This window comes from Salarias fasciatus, chromosome 23, assembly GCF_902148845.1.
Source record: "Salarias fasciatus chromosome 23, fSalaFa1.1, whole genome shotgun sequence".
In the NCBI taxonomy this organism is placed as follows: domain Eukaryota; kingdom Metazoa; phylum Chordata; class Actinopteri; order Blenniiformes; family Blenniidae; genus Salarias; species Salarias fasciatus.
Window position 1 is genome coordinate 23147940 of NC_043766.1, and position 15449 is coordinate 23163388.

Here is a 15449-nt window from a genome sequence, read left to right on the forward strand (position 1 = left end):
TGGTTTTGTTTGGGCATTCGCTGCATGATTTCATCTCCTCTTTATCACCTCACAGCCAGGTGAACTGTGTTTATAGAAAAAAGTGTGACAAAGAGAAATATGAAATGAGGATAGATAACCAAACAAAAGAAAGCCTCCTGAGGTGAGGGGTGGGGGGTAGCCTCTGACAACACTTTCATCTAAATGCAGATTTGAGGTGGTGGTGTTGGGGCTGTTGCTAGTTTACATCTATTACGATGGAGGAAGACAGCATTTTTATTTTATTTTCTATTTTTTGATCCATTCGATAATCATTTTCACCTGTTCTTTTACTGGGTGTAATTTAGGCTTTTCGACACGAGAATTCAAAATTAGATTTTATTTGATTTATTTAGGCAAATTGCAGCCCCAGCTGGGAGACAAAGATAAACATTTGTCCCAATAAAATGGACAGACAGTGTGAGAGGATGGGAGGAAGAATGTGAATGAGATTGTGATTGTAAAGCTTGCTTGGCTTCATCTGAAGCGCGCTGTCTTGCTATTGGCAGTATAAGTAGCGTAAATGTTACCCAAATGGTGCTTATCCAGGTGGAACCTGGCAAGAAACTGGCAAGCAAATTAAACATTATTGATGCCTCTTTGCTGAAGAATAAATTTGCCTGTTTTTGTTCCTAGGAAGCTCTCGGCAAGGTGGCTCAGAAATTGCAGTTTGATTGTCTCCTGGGACGGTGCTTTACTCAACTTGTGTCTATGTGTTACATGCGCGCGCACGTGTGTGTGTGTGTGTGTGTGTGTGTGTGTGTGTGTGTGTGTGTGTGTGTGTGTGTGTGTGTGTGTGTGTGGTAGAGATGGAGGGGCACGACTGAATGTGTGGTAAACAAAGATGAGTGCCTCATCCTCAAGGGGGCTAAAGCAAAGAGAGTGACTGTAGGGAGTGGAATCTGATAGCCTCTTGTGAAAGATGTGCTTTTTGATTGTGTGTGAGTGTGTGTGTGTGTGTGTGTGTGTGTGTGTGTGTGTGTGTGCGCGCGCGCGCACGCATGTGCCAATGTGCACAGATCTGTCACTGCGTCAGCCCAACCACCTCCTCCTGAATCACGACAGCGGATCTCTACTTTTTCTATCCCATGCTCCTGATTTCTTTTCCACATCACATCACTCCAATTTCCAAAGTTAAACATCCCTCCAGCCTGTTTCCACTTTCAGTTTTTCCTCATGCATTTTTCTTTGCTCAACTCTTTCCAGGCTCACCAACTTACACCATTTGTGCTTTTTCATCTTTTACATATGAAGAATTGTCTCCAATGTCAGCATGAGCGAGAAGTACACTGCTCCTACCTCAAGACTGAACATAATGCAAAACTCACACCACCTCCCATCTCTTCATGGAGCTCTTCGCTCTCCTGCTGTCATTGAATCTGAGAGAGGAAGGACTGTGGTCAGCACTTTTTTTGGGACTCTCCAAAATTGTTGTTTTGAACCACAGTTGATATTACTGTGTGATTGTGGGGAATATACTGTATATCATTTAAATTTGCTGTGAAAGAAATACCTCCACTTTCCATGCTCTCCTTCATCCAGAACAGGGTGGTTAAAGCCAACTCCTTAAGGCTCCTACACACTGAGCAATTTTAACATTTTCATATTCACACAGAGAGAATCTCTCCCCCCCCCCCCCCCCAAAAAAAAAAAAAAAAAAAAAAAGGGACAAAGAGCGAGCATACAGACACTTCCGTGGCCCGGAAAAAGAGGCCAACTTGAGATTCCAGTTTGCAAAGGGAGCTTGTATTAAGTACTGGTGTTGCACTGATTATCTCATACTGCATTTCTATTGGTTAATTAGTTGTAACTAAGTGTGGTGTTGGGAGGAAAATCAGCACAGTAAAGCTCAGTCAGTCATTACACCCATATAGTGAGGTGAAGGTATGAACCACTGCAATAAATTACAGATTTTAAAAAAGAAAAGCAAGAAAATTGATGATCCCAGATCTGAGAAAAATCTTCAACACATATCTTGAAAATAAAAGTTTAATTGTTTGCAGTCTTGATCACTTAACAGTTATGATGCAATTAACTTATTTTTCATAAGATTTTTTTTGTTTGTTTGTTTAATTCATTTCAATCAGTAATATGTAAATTATATCCAAATGCAAAAAAACATTCAACTGAAAATAGGCAGGTCAAATTTCTTTCATTTGCACTTAAAAAGGAGTGAGAAAACTTAATCCCACCCCAAAGTCCTCATCAGTGACTTCAGGGTGTATCTCACAGGCCTGGAGGCTTGGCGCCGACTGGAGTCTCTGCTGGTTGAGGAGTCAGCTCCGCAGTGTCTCCAGGAGACCAGCTGGGTCTCTTGGGAGTCACAGGAAATTCAAACATGTTCGATTTTCTTGGAGAATTTTTCTCCAGTAGGCTTTCTCGATGTCTCCCTAAGGGGATGCTAGTTTGTTCTACGAACAGGGAAAGTCTCTGACAAGTCTGCAACATTTCCACAACCTGATGAAGTCCCTGTGACTACCAGGCGAATTGGTTTGGAGACGTCTCCAACGCGCCACTCTAATTTCGCCTCGTTTCGAGCACAAAGCCACTTTTTCAGTCACGGCAATCACTGCAATGTCTTCGCCACTGAGATCAAACCTTTAACATAGTGAGGTGTCAGTTTACTTCCTGCTGTCTTTTAGCTTCACGCCAGGACAATAAACAAACAGGCCCGTAGCACTTTGTCATAGCAAGTTTTCAAAAAAATAATTGTATCATATGTTTTCATACAATATTCAACAATATCCAATTAAATTGCACAGCAACCACTCCTAAATTGTTCAATTGTTTTTCCAAAAGAGGACTTTTTATATTCAATTACAGTCTAATCTTTATAATGCAGAGAGCTCTAAACCATTTTTTACTAAATTAATCAGATGTACCAAAGACTGATGAAAACACCAGAGATCCAAATCTATTGACTCCCGGAAAAGGAAAAGGAAAAGAGTAAAAAAAAAAACAAAAAACAAAAAAAATCATAGGTGCATGATTTATCCTGGAAACAAGGTAAAACTCTTTGGCTTTTCACGTTTTCTAGCTTTTGTGTCAGGTTAGGAGACACGCAGGTGAGGGAATGACGAAGTGCTACAAAGCCGCTGTAAATAGTAGTGGTTTGAGTACAGGAGGGGTGAACCCGCTCTGGATTTGGAAATGTACACCTATTCCCTGACAGAGGAAAAACCTAGAGTCCATTCTTCAGAGACATGCTACACCTTTTGTTTTCTTCTTGGCTTACAAGAATTCATTCTGCTGCTGGATAATGAGCCTGAACCTCAAAGCTTAGAGGAAATACTCAAAGACCAAAGAGTTCTGGCTCTCGTGGACTTTCAACCATCGCCAGCCTCTATAAACCCCAATGAGCATTTATAGGGACACTTCAACACATCCGTCACATCACAGGAAGCTCGTTGGCACATATTCAGGTCCTGGTGGAAAAACATGGCTCAAGAGGTTTTATGCAAATATCCAGACAGCTCGAATTACTGCTGTCATGGAAATATTCAGGGAAGGCAAATAAATATTACTTTGTGGTAGCATAAACTAGCCAGCTCCTGATTAAGATTGAATTCATAAGTACCATGAATTTTCATTCTTAACCATCAGAAAGAAAAAAAAAAAATCAAATGCTGATACAGTACATATGTGTACCCCCAACAAATAAAGAATGTCATTTTAATCATTTTAGTCATTCTTAGCAGCCCATTCTGCTCCTATTTTACCATCTCATTCATACCATTTGAAAAGCCTCCTGCATGTTGTTTCACATATTACCCCACACCCTGGGTTGAACTCCTCTGAAAGCCAAAATAGAGCCCATTTCAGAGTACGAATCCTGCCTGATGGGGACGTGCAGAGCTGCATAGATCAGTCGTTGAGGGAGTCTTGACAAGTAGCGCCTGTCTGAGGCGATGTCACTGAGAGGAGTAGAGGAGTAGATATTAATACATGTTTATGCATCTGCAGGGAGGGTAAAAATGTGACAGTAAGACAGAAGCTCCACCATGAGGGAAGAGGCACTCAGCCTCTTAGCTTGAACAACTGCAGCAGCGTTAACAGCTTCAGGAATGAGCAATGACAGTCATTCAAGCACCTTTTTTTTGTGCATTCAAAGGTGCATTAACCATCCAGCAAGAAAGGAAAAATGGTTTGCGTGTGGCGGTGAGTCAGTGGAGGATGCTTTATGAAAAGCATGAGGAATGAAATGTTGGCATTAGTGATGAGTGTTCTGTGAAAACACACACACACACACACACACACACACACACACATACACGCACACGGGAAAAATGTAATTCAAAGATGCAGCAACTGACTTGAATCTTTGGGCCCAACTGATTGAAAATGCAAAAATCAAATCCTGCAAATATAAAACAAAAACCTAGTATATCTTAATAGATTGATAGATGATAAAGAGGAAATAAGACTTCCAGGTGAAAAATAGGAAGCTGGGGGAAAGAAGTGAGTGGAATAGCTCATCTGACGACTGGCAGGTGGTTGTAATGCGGGGGTAGAGAAGGAAGAAAGAGAATGGCAGGAGATGGAGAAAAAAATGACAGAGTACAGAGAAGGACGGAGAGGTTGAGCGACTCACGCAGTGAGTGCGCCTGTGATCGCTGGAAAAACATTGTTCCACCAATCTGCCATTTAATTACAGACAGGACAGGCCACCCCTGTAGTGTGTAGCGCTTTAATATGCATTCAATCAAATTGGAGAAGAGCAGAACAAACAGAGAGTGTGTGGTGAAAACCATCGCTAATGAAAAGAAATCAATAGGGTCATCGTCGCCAGTGTTTTTCTGCCACAGCGTTTGTTCCATCCGCCTCCGCAGTGCTTCTTCAATTTCTTTTATTTTTGCTTTCTTGTTGTCTTTATACTCTCTTTCTGAAGAGAAAGGATAGGGATTGTGCCTCACCTTGTTCATGCATCTCTTGGAAAATTTTTGTTTCTTCTCCTTTGAAGCTGTTATATTTCACAGAACTTTAATTGTTGACCTCATAGAGACAGAAGAGAAAAAAACTCGTGGATTTCAAAGTCAAATCAATTGGTTGCATTTGTCATGTTTTCAAGCAATTTGTCCAGTCGCTGTTGAGATATTTTAGCCTGGACCATACCAGCGGACTGAAGACAGACCGTCATGCCTCTGGCGGCATGGCTAAACCCAGACTGGCTGATTGAAAATGCACGCACCGATGCTGAGCTTAGGGGCAAATTAGATTAGACATGGTGACATGTTGCTGCCGGTGTTCTTAGAAGTGAGAAGAAAGGGATGAGTGAGTGATAAGGCAGCGAGAAAAAAGAGGGTTCAGGGTTTATGGGTGAACCTCATTCCCTCACTGTGCGCAGTGGATAAACAGGAGCAGATAGAGCGTGGAGATGATAAGCTGCATTTCTGTTTTGTAAGGTGTTTTGGTGTGCAGTGTAAATGAGCCACCTCTGTCTTCTCAGCCAAGGTGACACAGAATCATGGTGAAATGATAATGTATATGTATGATTTGACTCTGGCAGTAAAAAATGAGTTGTTTGCTGGATGAGGGAAGAGACAACAGTGAAAAATGCCATGGAATGTTGGAAGATTTTGCCGTACAAAAAATGCTGCTGCCATTTGTTTTCCATTATCGTGCCTTTTAATCATACCCTTTCTATCTGTCATATATGGTTTTGATGAAAAGTAATATTTGTATCGCTGAGATGGTGCTACTGTGTCTTTAAGGTGCACAGAGGTGCCATGATATTGATCCTGTAATGCACATCCACGTTTGATGTATGGCTTATGAAAGGTCTTTTGATATCCTCCCTCTGCAATCGGGCCCTGCCTCCCACTGTTCAGGTCGTACAATAATGGTCTGTTGGATCAATGACCAATAATCAGAAAGACAAAATGAGCTTCTTGCCCCCCCCCCCCCCCCCCGACACACACACACACACACACACACACACACACACACACACACACACACACACACGCACACACACACACTTTATACTCCACAAGTAGGAGGATGTGATTCGGAGCAACACAATCTGGAAGGAAAGGACATGTTTTCTTTCACAAGGACCAATTAAATAAAACCTTTTTGCTGTATTGACAAATTACACCCTGTTGATTCATTTGCAAGACAGCATTGACCGATACCCCCTCTTCTCAGGCCTAACCAATGCTGACACAGTGGTGAACATGCGGAAGGTGACCCATCAGACCATTACTGAGGAGCTCTCTAAAACCGTTTTGCTCCCTTGCCTGTTCACCCTACGTCCGAGCACTGGTTTATCCCATGAGCCTCCCAGGATCAAGTGGACCAAAGTCTGGGGTCAGAGGGGCTCCGATGGAATGCAGAAGGAGCAGTCGGTCCTGGTGGCCAAAGACAACGTGGTCAAGGTATACTAACTATAAATGGGAATTGCTTCTAAGTGGTTCGCTTCCGATTGCTTGTGGCGTTATTCATCTCTTTCATCTTCCTCCCTTCCCTTCTCTGTTTTCTCAGGTGAAGAAGGCCTTCCAGGGTCGTGTAACTCTGCCTGGGTACAATAAGAACCGCTATAATGCCAGTCTCGCTCTGACCGGGCTGCGCTCCAGTGACTCCGGTCTGTACCGCTGCGAGGTTGTGGTTGGCATCAACGACGAACAGGACACAGTTCCTCTGGAGGTCACAGGTGGGTAAAACGCAGAATTGAAACATTTCTTAATGAAGATGTGTCATTACCTTAAAAGATATTTAAAGGTAAACCAAGTGAATTAGACATCACAGACACAATAACATATCCAGTTTTTCAGTTGGCACAGCACAGTACAATCACAAACTTTCATCTGTGTTAAGTTTAGGTTCATTTACTTCACTTTCAATTTCAAATATATTATCAAATATAATTGAAGAAATTGAAATTGAAGCATATTTTATTTTTGATGGAGAGTAAGGTTGCATTAAACAAGCTTCACTAAGCATTGTGCTTCTGACATGATGTGTGCTTTGCTAAACAGTAATGCTTTTTCTACTGCTGTAAGAAGGTTTTTTTTCTTCCGTGAGTTAATAAATAATTGATTTGCAGCGAGTTGATCGATGTAACAGCAATGATAGATTCATAGATTTTTTTATTTATTTTATTTATTTATTTTTTTTTTACCCAGTTAGATGTGAAGCAGGAACAACAGAAATATGAAACAATGCATTCAGCCGGTTCATATTGAGGCTCTCATAAGGAGTCAGTTGTGTGAAGCTACTATCTAGTCATTTCTTAATCATCAAACACAGTCATGAATCTTAAGATGTTGCTTTTTGGAATAATTTAGTTTAAATGTTTTACACTAAATTGTCAAAATGTTCCATATCAACTGTATTTTCATAGATTCCCTCTGTGAATTTCAGAATCCCACAGTGGCACCATATACTGCTCAGTAATGCACAATAAGAAAGTTAATAAAATACATAAGCTACAACGCTAATTTAATACTTGGAATAACCTGAACTACCTGTTTGCCTGGAGAAACACAATCCCCTGCCACGTGAAAATCACAAGTTCAAATAAAACGTAAAGTTACATCACAGACAGAATATTTAGGGAGAGAACTTGAGGAGACCGCTCAGTAAGAATGTTTAACTGCGTTATATTTCAGTGTCATACCTGTAGGCTGCAGTGTGTGAAAAATGAACAGTGAACACTTTTATCAGTGACTTTATTCTGAAATAATACTGCTTTAAGTCATCATACTGTACAAAGAGAAATAAAACAAGAAGGGGCTGCATTAAAAATTATTAATTCTGTGATTCATGCCATGTCTTGACAGATTTACTGATGTAAATGCTTCACTGGCTCATGTCATATTTGAGGTATCGTGAGAGTTCACCTTCACAAATGACAGTGTGCGCGAAACACTGCTGCACTCAATGTGTGTGTGCCGCTCTCCCGTTGCTCTCAAGCTCTGTCACTATGAATAATAATGACCCTGCTTTCCATGTCAGGCTAATACAGTCATTAGAGTCAGCGTTGTTTACTGTCTGTGTATAATGCATGATGGTAGGGAAAAGGTGAGAAAACTCAAACACATTAAGTATCATTGACCTGGGCCATGGGGGTGCTGAAAGCTTTAATGAAACCAATAAGGTAGCAACCCAGCGGTACACGGTATTGTCAAATAGTGTTACTCTGAGAACTTCATGCAGCTCTCAGTGGCTTAACTAAATGGGCAAACCATTTGCTGCATTATCTGTATCCAGGACACCAGCATTTGTGGAATTACCAGACTACCTAGATACTGCTGGCTGGAGCAGAACCATAATTACTGTGTCAGAGTATTTTAGCTGCATAGCCATCATCAGACTGTTTCCAGGTCACTCACTATTTTTAATAATAAGCTATTATCATAATGACCAAAGGGAATAGCACAATGCATTAGCAAGTGTACATTATGCAGCCACTTGCCACCTATCCACGCTAGTGTTCACACAACCAAGCACAGCTGTCAAAACACACTAGCTTCATCATTTTAGCAAGAGGAGACTTGTATGTCAAAAAGAACAGGTAGCCTCACTTACATGGTTGGATATGACTCACATGTGAATATTGGCGAGCATGCCAGGACGATGGGTTTCACGTCTCTGTGCATGGAACAATATATCATATGTAAGTTGAGTGCTTTGCCAGGATTGCTAGCTGTTTCCAACAAGTGGAGCACCTCATCGTTCTCCTCAAAAGCACTTTACATTTAGTGAGTACGACCCCTGTCTCAATGCTTGGGAAACCTTGTGTCCTCCCCCTCTTGGCCAATCGATTAACACACCAGGAAAACCACTCCGTCAGAGAGAAACCAATTACGTAGCTGGCGAGGACTTGCCATCTCCAGGGCTTAGCCTTAATTGGCAGTCACGCTACATGGCAGACCAGAGCCGTCCTTATACTAATTCTACTGAGTGCTCAATGTGTTAATTAGCACGTATTGATACTGCTCAGCTGTATCAATATCATATTAATCCACGCTGCTCTTCTGGTCGAGACATTTGTGTGTTTCTAAGCCTTGATTAAATGTCCTTCCTTTCTTGCTCGATTTCTCCCTCACAGCTTCTTGTCGCCCTTCCTCCCTTTTTGTCGCCCATCATCTTCTTCCTTTCTCTTGGCACATATTGACCAGTCAACTGGCTGTGTGGTAGCACTTACAACACAATGCTGTTGATTGCATTTGTCAGCCTTTGTCTGGGGTAAGATATGTAAGAATGCAATTAACTCTTATGAGGACAGTGACTAGAATAACAGCACAGAGAATTGTGGAAAATGATTATTAATGCAGCCTCTGGAAAGCTACAGTCGTTGTATGAATCAACACAAGAGTGGAGAGAAGCTGTATCATTACTCGACACTGACACAAATTCACTCCTCTAAAGTTGAAGCTCCACGTGTTTCTGGACCGTTACTGGAGTGGTTGGAGCAATTATTTCAATAGACAGTATGCATTTATCAATGTACTTCTCTTGAAATGGATATGGAGAGCAATGTTTAACGCACAGCTCCAAATGTTTGCTAAGCTGAGAAGCATCTCCTCTGCCAAGCAGATATATTCAGTACCGTCATACCTGATTATAAACCAGCTTCTTTTCCCACTTAAAACTGGATCTCAGAATTTCTTTTAAGGTATTATTTAGAGTGGTATCATTTAATGTCGTGGCCTCTTTTGGAGACTATTGAAATGTATGAAATTAACCATGATCTGTAGATGTGGTTGAAAGTACAATTACATGAAATCAAAGTGGTGGTTGCAAATTGTTGCTTTGATCTCATTTTGTGGATTTGTTGTTGGTGTCATATATTATACATCAAGTGAATATTTTGCCCTCAAAGAATCAGAATCACAACCTGTGTAGGGATTTTGAGTTGTGCCCTGTTGGTCGATCCAATCGATAAACTACTGGGGCTCAAACTGGTGCAAAAGTAAACGGTCATTCAGAGAGAAAAGTGTCATATAACCCCATGCAATACCCCATGCAGTTCTTCTAAATGGGATTGCAGCGGCGGTACCCGCACAATATTTTGGGTAATGATATGGCCGGTCAGAGTTTGAAAGTAAAGCTGCTGCCAAGAGACAGTTCCGTTATTGCTGTCCAGCATAACGAGCATAAGCACAATGAAATCGGTAGTTTGAGTCTTTAAAAAAGAAAAAGTCCATTAACAATACAGCCAAATTAACCCCTTTTCTTTTTTTTTTCTTTGACCCAGTGTGTTTTATAGTTGCTAGAAGTTAAATTTAGTTCAGTTAAATCAGGGTTGAAAAAGTGGTAATGCTGACCAATTACTCTCAAATTATAGTATTCCATCTGTAAAATATGATATGTATTTGATAAAACAGGAACAGGTCTTTACACTGGAATTAAATGTCGTTGGACTTTTCGAGTATAAATCCATACATACTTACTTCAACATGCTAGATCTACAATTTGATGTAGTTTCACACACTTTTCAGTGGATTTTTTTTATTCTTCATTTGATGGTTACTTGGTGTCAGACTATATCCCACAGAAAATGTTAGAATGTATAACAGTACTGCTAGATCTAGAGAAAACATCCAAAATGAATTCAAAAAGATAGATATTGCATTTTTTGAACTTCACAAACACACACACACACACACACACACACACACACACACACACACTTCACACCTCACACACACACTTTATGGTCTGTCAGCTTAATGCTGACAGGTCTTTCCATAAGCTGTTTGAGTGGATTTTATCTAAGTAAGATAATAAGTGCAGTAATTGGCTGAATGTATTTTGATACAGTACTGCACCAGAAAATTTTACCAGAAGTCATAGTTAGCACCAGCTGTGACCAGTGCTACAGCTTCCATGGTCACATATGATAGCATCCTTGTTTTTCCCCTGAGCCCATGTGGGGATGTGGAATAAAAATAGAGATGAGGCATTGGCCATTCAGTTCTCCTGTGGAATGGGATTGGGTTTCAAAGACTGAGGGAGAACCAATTTATCTCTCCAGTGTATGTAATAGCCAGAGAACTTTGTTTGGACAAAATCCCACGGACTCAAAGAAGAGAGGATCTTAGCAGCATAATTAAGAGAAAGAGTGGAAATAAACAAAAACATAAGAATTTTTGCTCCAGATTCATTGGACAAGGAGAATCAGACCATCTTGATGGGATAGCCGGATGGACTGCTGGGATGGAGGGAACCCTATGAGCGTGTGTGTTTGCGCGCGTGTGTGGGCTGAACTCACACAAGCTTGCCTCCTGCACCCAAAGTCTTGAGTGCTAACGCTCCAATTGCCTCACTGGCCTCCATCTCAGAGGTATCGCTGTCAATCTGCCAGACAAAGCCAGTGAAGATAAAAGACCCGTATTAGTGGCCAGACACCCACTGGCTTTCATGTCTCCGGATGTTTCTTGGGGGACGCGGCACTGTCTGAATGGCAGGCAGAGGTGGGAGGTGATGGCACATCGGACGGACACCTGCGAAGTGGCTCCGTTCCCATTTAAGTGGAATATATGCTCCTTTCAAAGCTCAGGGAATAGGTTCCCATCTGGTGTCAGTTTCTACTTCCTTATAAACCCTCACTTTTTCCTCCTACTGCCTACTTCTACCTGCCTCTCACCTTCTTTTTCTGTCACTGTGGCTCAGTACATGTATCTGCTTGAATGCACTGTCTCTGCGTTTCTTTGTCTGCCTCCTTTGTCATTCCATCATGAGAGCGCGGGCAGCCAGAGTGCAGCGGGGTGACATTGTGTGTGCGCACGTGCTGTTAAAGTGGTAAAATAAACATCACTGCTGTTTGTCGTACACAGTATCCAAGGGCAACATCTCTCATGTCTCATGATAAGCTCGCATTACAACCTGATGCAAATGAGTCTTGCACGCACGCGCAAACACACACACACACACACACACACACACACACACACACACACACACACACACACACACACACACACACACACGCCCACACACACACACCGAGGCTGCTGAATCCTGGCTGCTGTACTTCGGTCTTGCACAGATGGAACAATGTCAGTACATGATGAGGATGTCTGTAGGGCTTTGTGTTTATACATCTGCAAGCGCATATACGTTCATGTTTTAGCAGTTTAAGGTTGCGGTTCAAAACACTTTTGCAATTAAGAGGTCGAAGGTCATAAATCGATGTGATTAGTTCTGTTTTCTGTCCCTCTGCTCCAGGTGTGGTGTTTCACTACCGAGCCCCACACGACCGCTACGCCCTCTCCTTCGCTGATGCCAAAAGAGTTTGCGTGGAGAACTCGGCGGCCATTGCTACTCCTGGTCAGCTGCAGGCTACCTTCGCTGATGGCTTTGACAACTGTGATGCTGGCTGGCTGTCCGACCAGACTGTACGGTAAGACGTTTCATCCCACTTGTGTTCAAAAGTCAAAGGCTTGTTATTAGTTGGAAAATTCTGCAAAGGAGACCAGTTTTGACCTTTGAAATTGTTCCACCAAAATCAAATGCGAGTTAAGCAAATCATTTTAAGGCTTTTCACATCTGGTGTGTTTCAAAACATATGTTGAAAACACAATTTAAGGTGCTCAGCTTACACAGAGTCATAGCAGCAAAAGGAAAGAAAAAAATGGAATGTTGTAAAATATTAAAAATGGTGACGTGAAAGTTAACTTGAATTTTTTGGGAGCTTTTATGAGCGTAAAACTGTGCAACACAGTTGAACCTAATTGCTTATTTGCACACTGCAAAAGCAGTTAACTGCATCTGCCCCCTGTGAGCTGTCTGCCAGGCGGCTGCACGAGCTTCAGCTTGCCACTTTCCATTAAGTCCCTCTCAACATTACAAGTCAGAGCTCGTTCCTCAATAGTGTTTTCCATATCTACATTTTAATTTCACATGGCTGCTGCTTCAGCCAGTCAGCAGGCTAGCTGTTGTCCTTCCGACAGTTTTTCACAGCTTTCCAGCAGCACAGTTTCCTTTTCCCACCTTTATTCGTTTTCCCATAATGCACTCCTGTTGTTGTCTCCCGGGAGCGGTCTAATTGGTAAAGAACCAGGATGTTCTGACTACACATCAGCCAGGAAAAGTGCCCAATTAATACTGGGGAAAAAATACAGACACCAGCCGCTGTTTCATCAACTACCGAGCAGAAAGAAAGCATCTGAGGCCTGAGACTCTACAAGCCGGGTTCTGTTGTTATACACTCTGATGGGAAACAGTGCTGTGGGTTTACTGTTAACATGCAGGTGCCATTTGTGTCTGTGTGTGCGTGTGTGCGTGTATGCGTGCGTGTGTTGTCTCGAAGTACCTCGTAAGTCCCTGTATGCCCAGCATAATCTTTTAATCAGTCTTTTTGCTTGTGCCCCAGTGCTTCTACAATCAATGTTCTTGTGGAATAATTGCTCAGTTGGAGCCTAAATATAGATTGCTGTTTTCTCAAGCCCAAAGGCACACCAAGCCACTCAAAGGATTCCTGATTCTTTTAACCTCACCTTGACTCTCTGCCTCTTCTCCTTTCTTTGCGTCTCTGTGAAGCGTGAGCGGTACCGGCGTCTTTAAATTGCCACAGCGTTAAACACATTTCGAACCGATTCAAAGTAAAACAGCCGGGTAATTATGCTGTGAAACTTGCACTGAGGGACAAATAATTAAAAGAAGGGAGATGCTGTATCTATTGAATGCTTTCCCCGTTTATCTGCGGCTTTTGGGAGATGTTGCAGTATTCGTCACTCTGACAGTCCAGCTGCTTTCAGGGAAATCGCCATGTGTTTATTTTTCATAAAGCTTTAGTTAATATGCACTTCATTTATGCATTATTTAGCTTTACTTGGGTACATATGTTAAATGAACTTTGTTAACAATTGATGAAGTTAAAATGAGTACACTCATGTATAGCATCTGCCCACAGTACAGATCAGTTCTTTTTTTATCCACCATTCACTGCTTTACATGTTGCGGAGGGTCATAGTAGATTCTGATCTGGGCAAAGGTCAGGTCGCAATAGCTGGGATGTGTTTCTTCAAGTAGATTAACATGCAGTTTTTCCTGGGGGCATTTTGAGGCACACAGTGCAGCATTGAAGGAGCAAAGATAAGAGAAGAGTGTGTTCTCTGTTCTTTGTCTGTGTGACTTACATTGAAAAAGTTTGTGATTGTGAAAAAAATTATGCAATCTGGCCCAGAATGAAGCTGATTTGGAATAGTGAAACCTCTGTTTGCAGAATTTATAATAATATAAATTATACCTGAAATTTGACTGATCACCTCCTACATTCATTTTTTTCTCCGTTTTGTCAAATTTGTCAGTAGCTTCCTAATCAAACATGCATCCAACTCCACATATTTTGTGCTTGTGGGGACTCAGCATTCAAAGTCATTCAGTGACAAATGCAAGCAAACACACACACACACACACACACACACACACACACACACACACACACACACACACACACACACACACACACACACAAATAATGTAGATTCCAGTTCTCATGTAAACAAGTTCCTCATTAGATGAGTCACAAAGCAAACGCAAACTGAAGCATAATTTAATGCCATGAGGGTGCAATATTATAACACTAAATGCAAGGTCTGAGTAAATTCCAATATGTCACAGTCATGACAGTTGCCAAATTCATACATAGACTTGTTAAAGGTGCTGTAGGCAGGATTTTGCTAGCCAATGCTAATTTTTCTGTGTTTTCTTTGGATTAAATGTTAGAGTATCCATTGGTAATCCTTTAGGAGTGTAGCATAATTACACTACCGCGAGGGTGCAGCGTTTCCATCTGTCTCTGTTTTGAGCTGAAAAGGAATCTCGACAGCTCCAGGTATCTTTGACCAATCAGAAGAGCCCCTGAGGCTCTAACTGTGATTGGTCGAGGGGCGTTTGTCGTACGTTCTTGTGGGAGGGGCTTAAATTGCATAAGGGCGTGATGTCAGAGAAAACAGGACAGGATTGGCTGTGCTGGGTTTCAAAACGCAATCTTAGATGGGTCAAATCGCCATCTTACTTAGGTAACCCTAAGCAAGATGGCGGTGATGTGGAATCCTGCCTACAGCACCTTTAAATACTTAGATCTACAGAAATCAAACACTCGCAAGAAGATTTCTGCTTTATATTGCCAATGGTTTCCATGAGCCAGTCACATTAGTGTCTTATGAAGTCTTTAAAATAGTAAATCTTGCATTCAACCAATAATTAGAATCGGGTGACGATGTGTTTGAAGCCCTGTGAATAGGCCCATACTTCCACAGTCGGCCTTAGATTCCGTTCATAGTCGACTACTGTTCTTGATAAAAGCTCAAAGGCTCCACATTTTTCCTAAAACTCAGTGGGAAAGCAGTTGTCCTCGAACCTAACTTCTAATGGACAGTTGAATAGATTGTACACTGTGGAGGAAATGGAACTACCCTGAACACACAAGAATGCAAACTCCACACAGAAAAGCCACTTTGCCCTGAATCTAACCAAGG

The 15449-nt window shown here is 41.8% G+C and overlaps 1 protein-coding gene across 1 annotated transcript in view; it reads left to right on the forward strand.

Annotated features, from left to right (window-relative positions):
• ncanb (neurocan b) overlaps positions 1-15449 on the forward strand; it is a 168493-nt gene that overhangs the window by 53188 nt on the left and 99856 nt on the right. The window contains exons 3-5 of the mRNA XM_030082709.1: positions 6166-6395; positions 6502-6670; positions 12193-12367. Coding sequence (XP_029938569.1) covers positions 6166-6395; positions 6502-6670; positions 12193-12367 — 574 coding nt within the window. The remainder of the gene's footprint in view (positions 1-6165; positions 6396-6501; positions 6671-12192; positions 12368-15449) is intronic.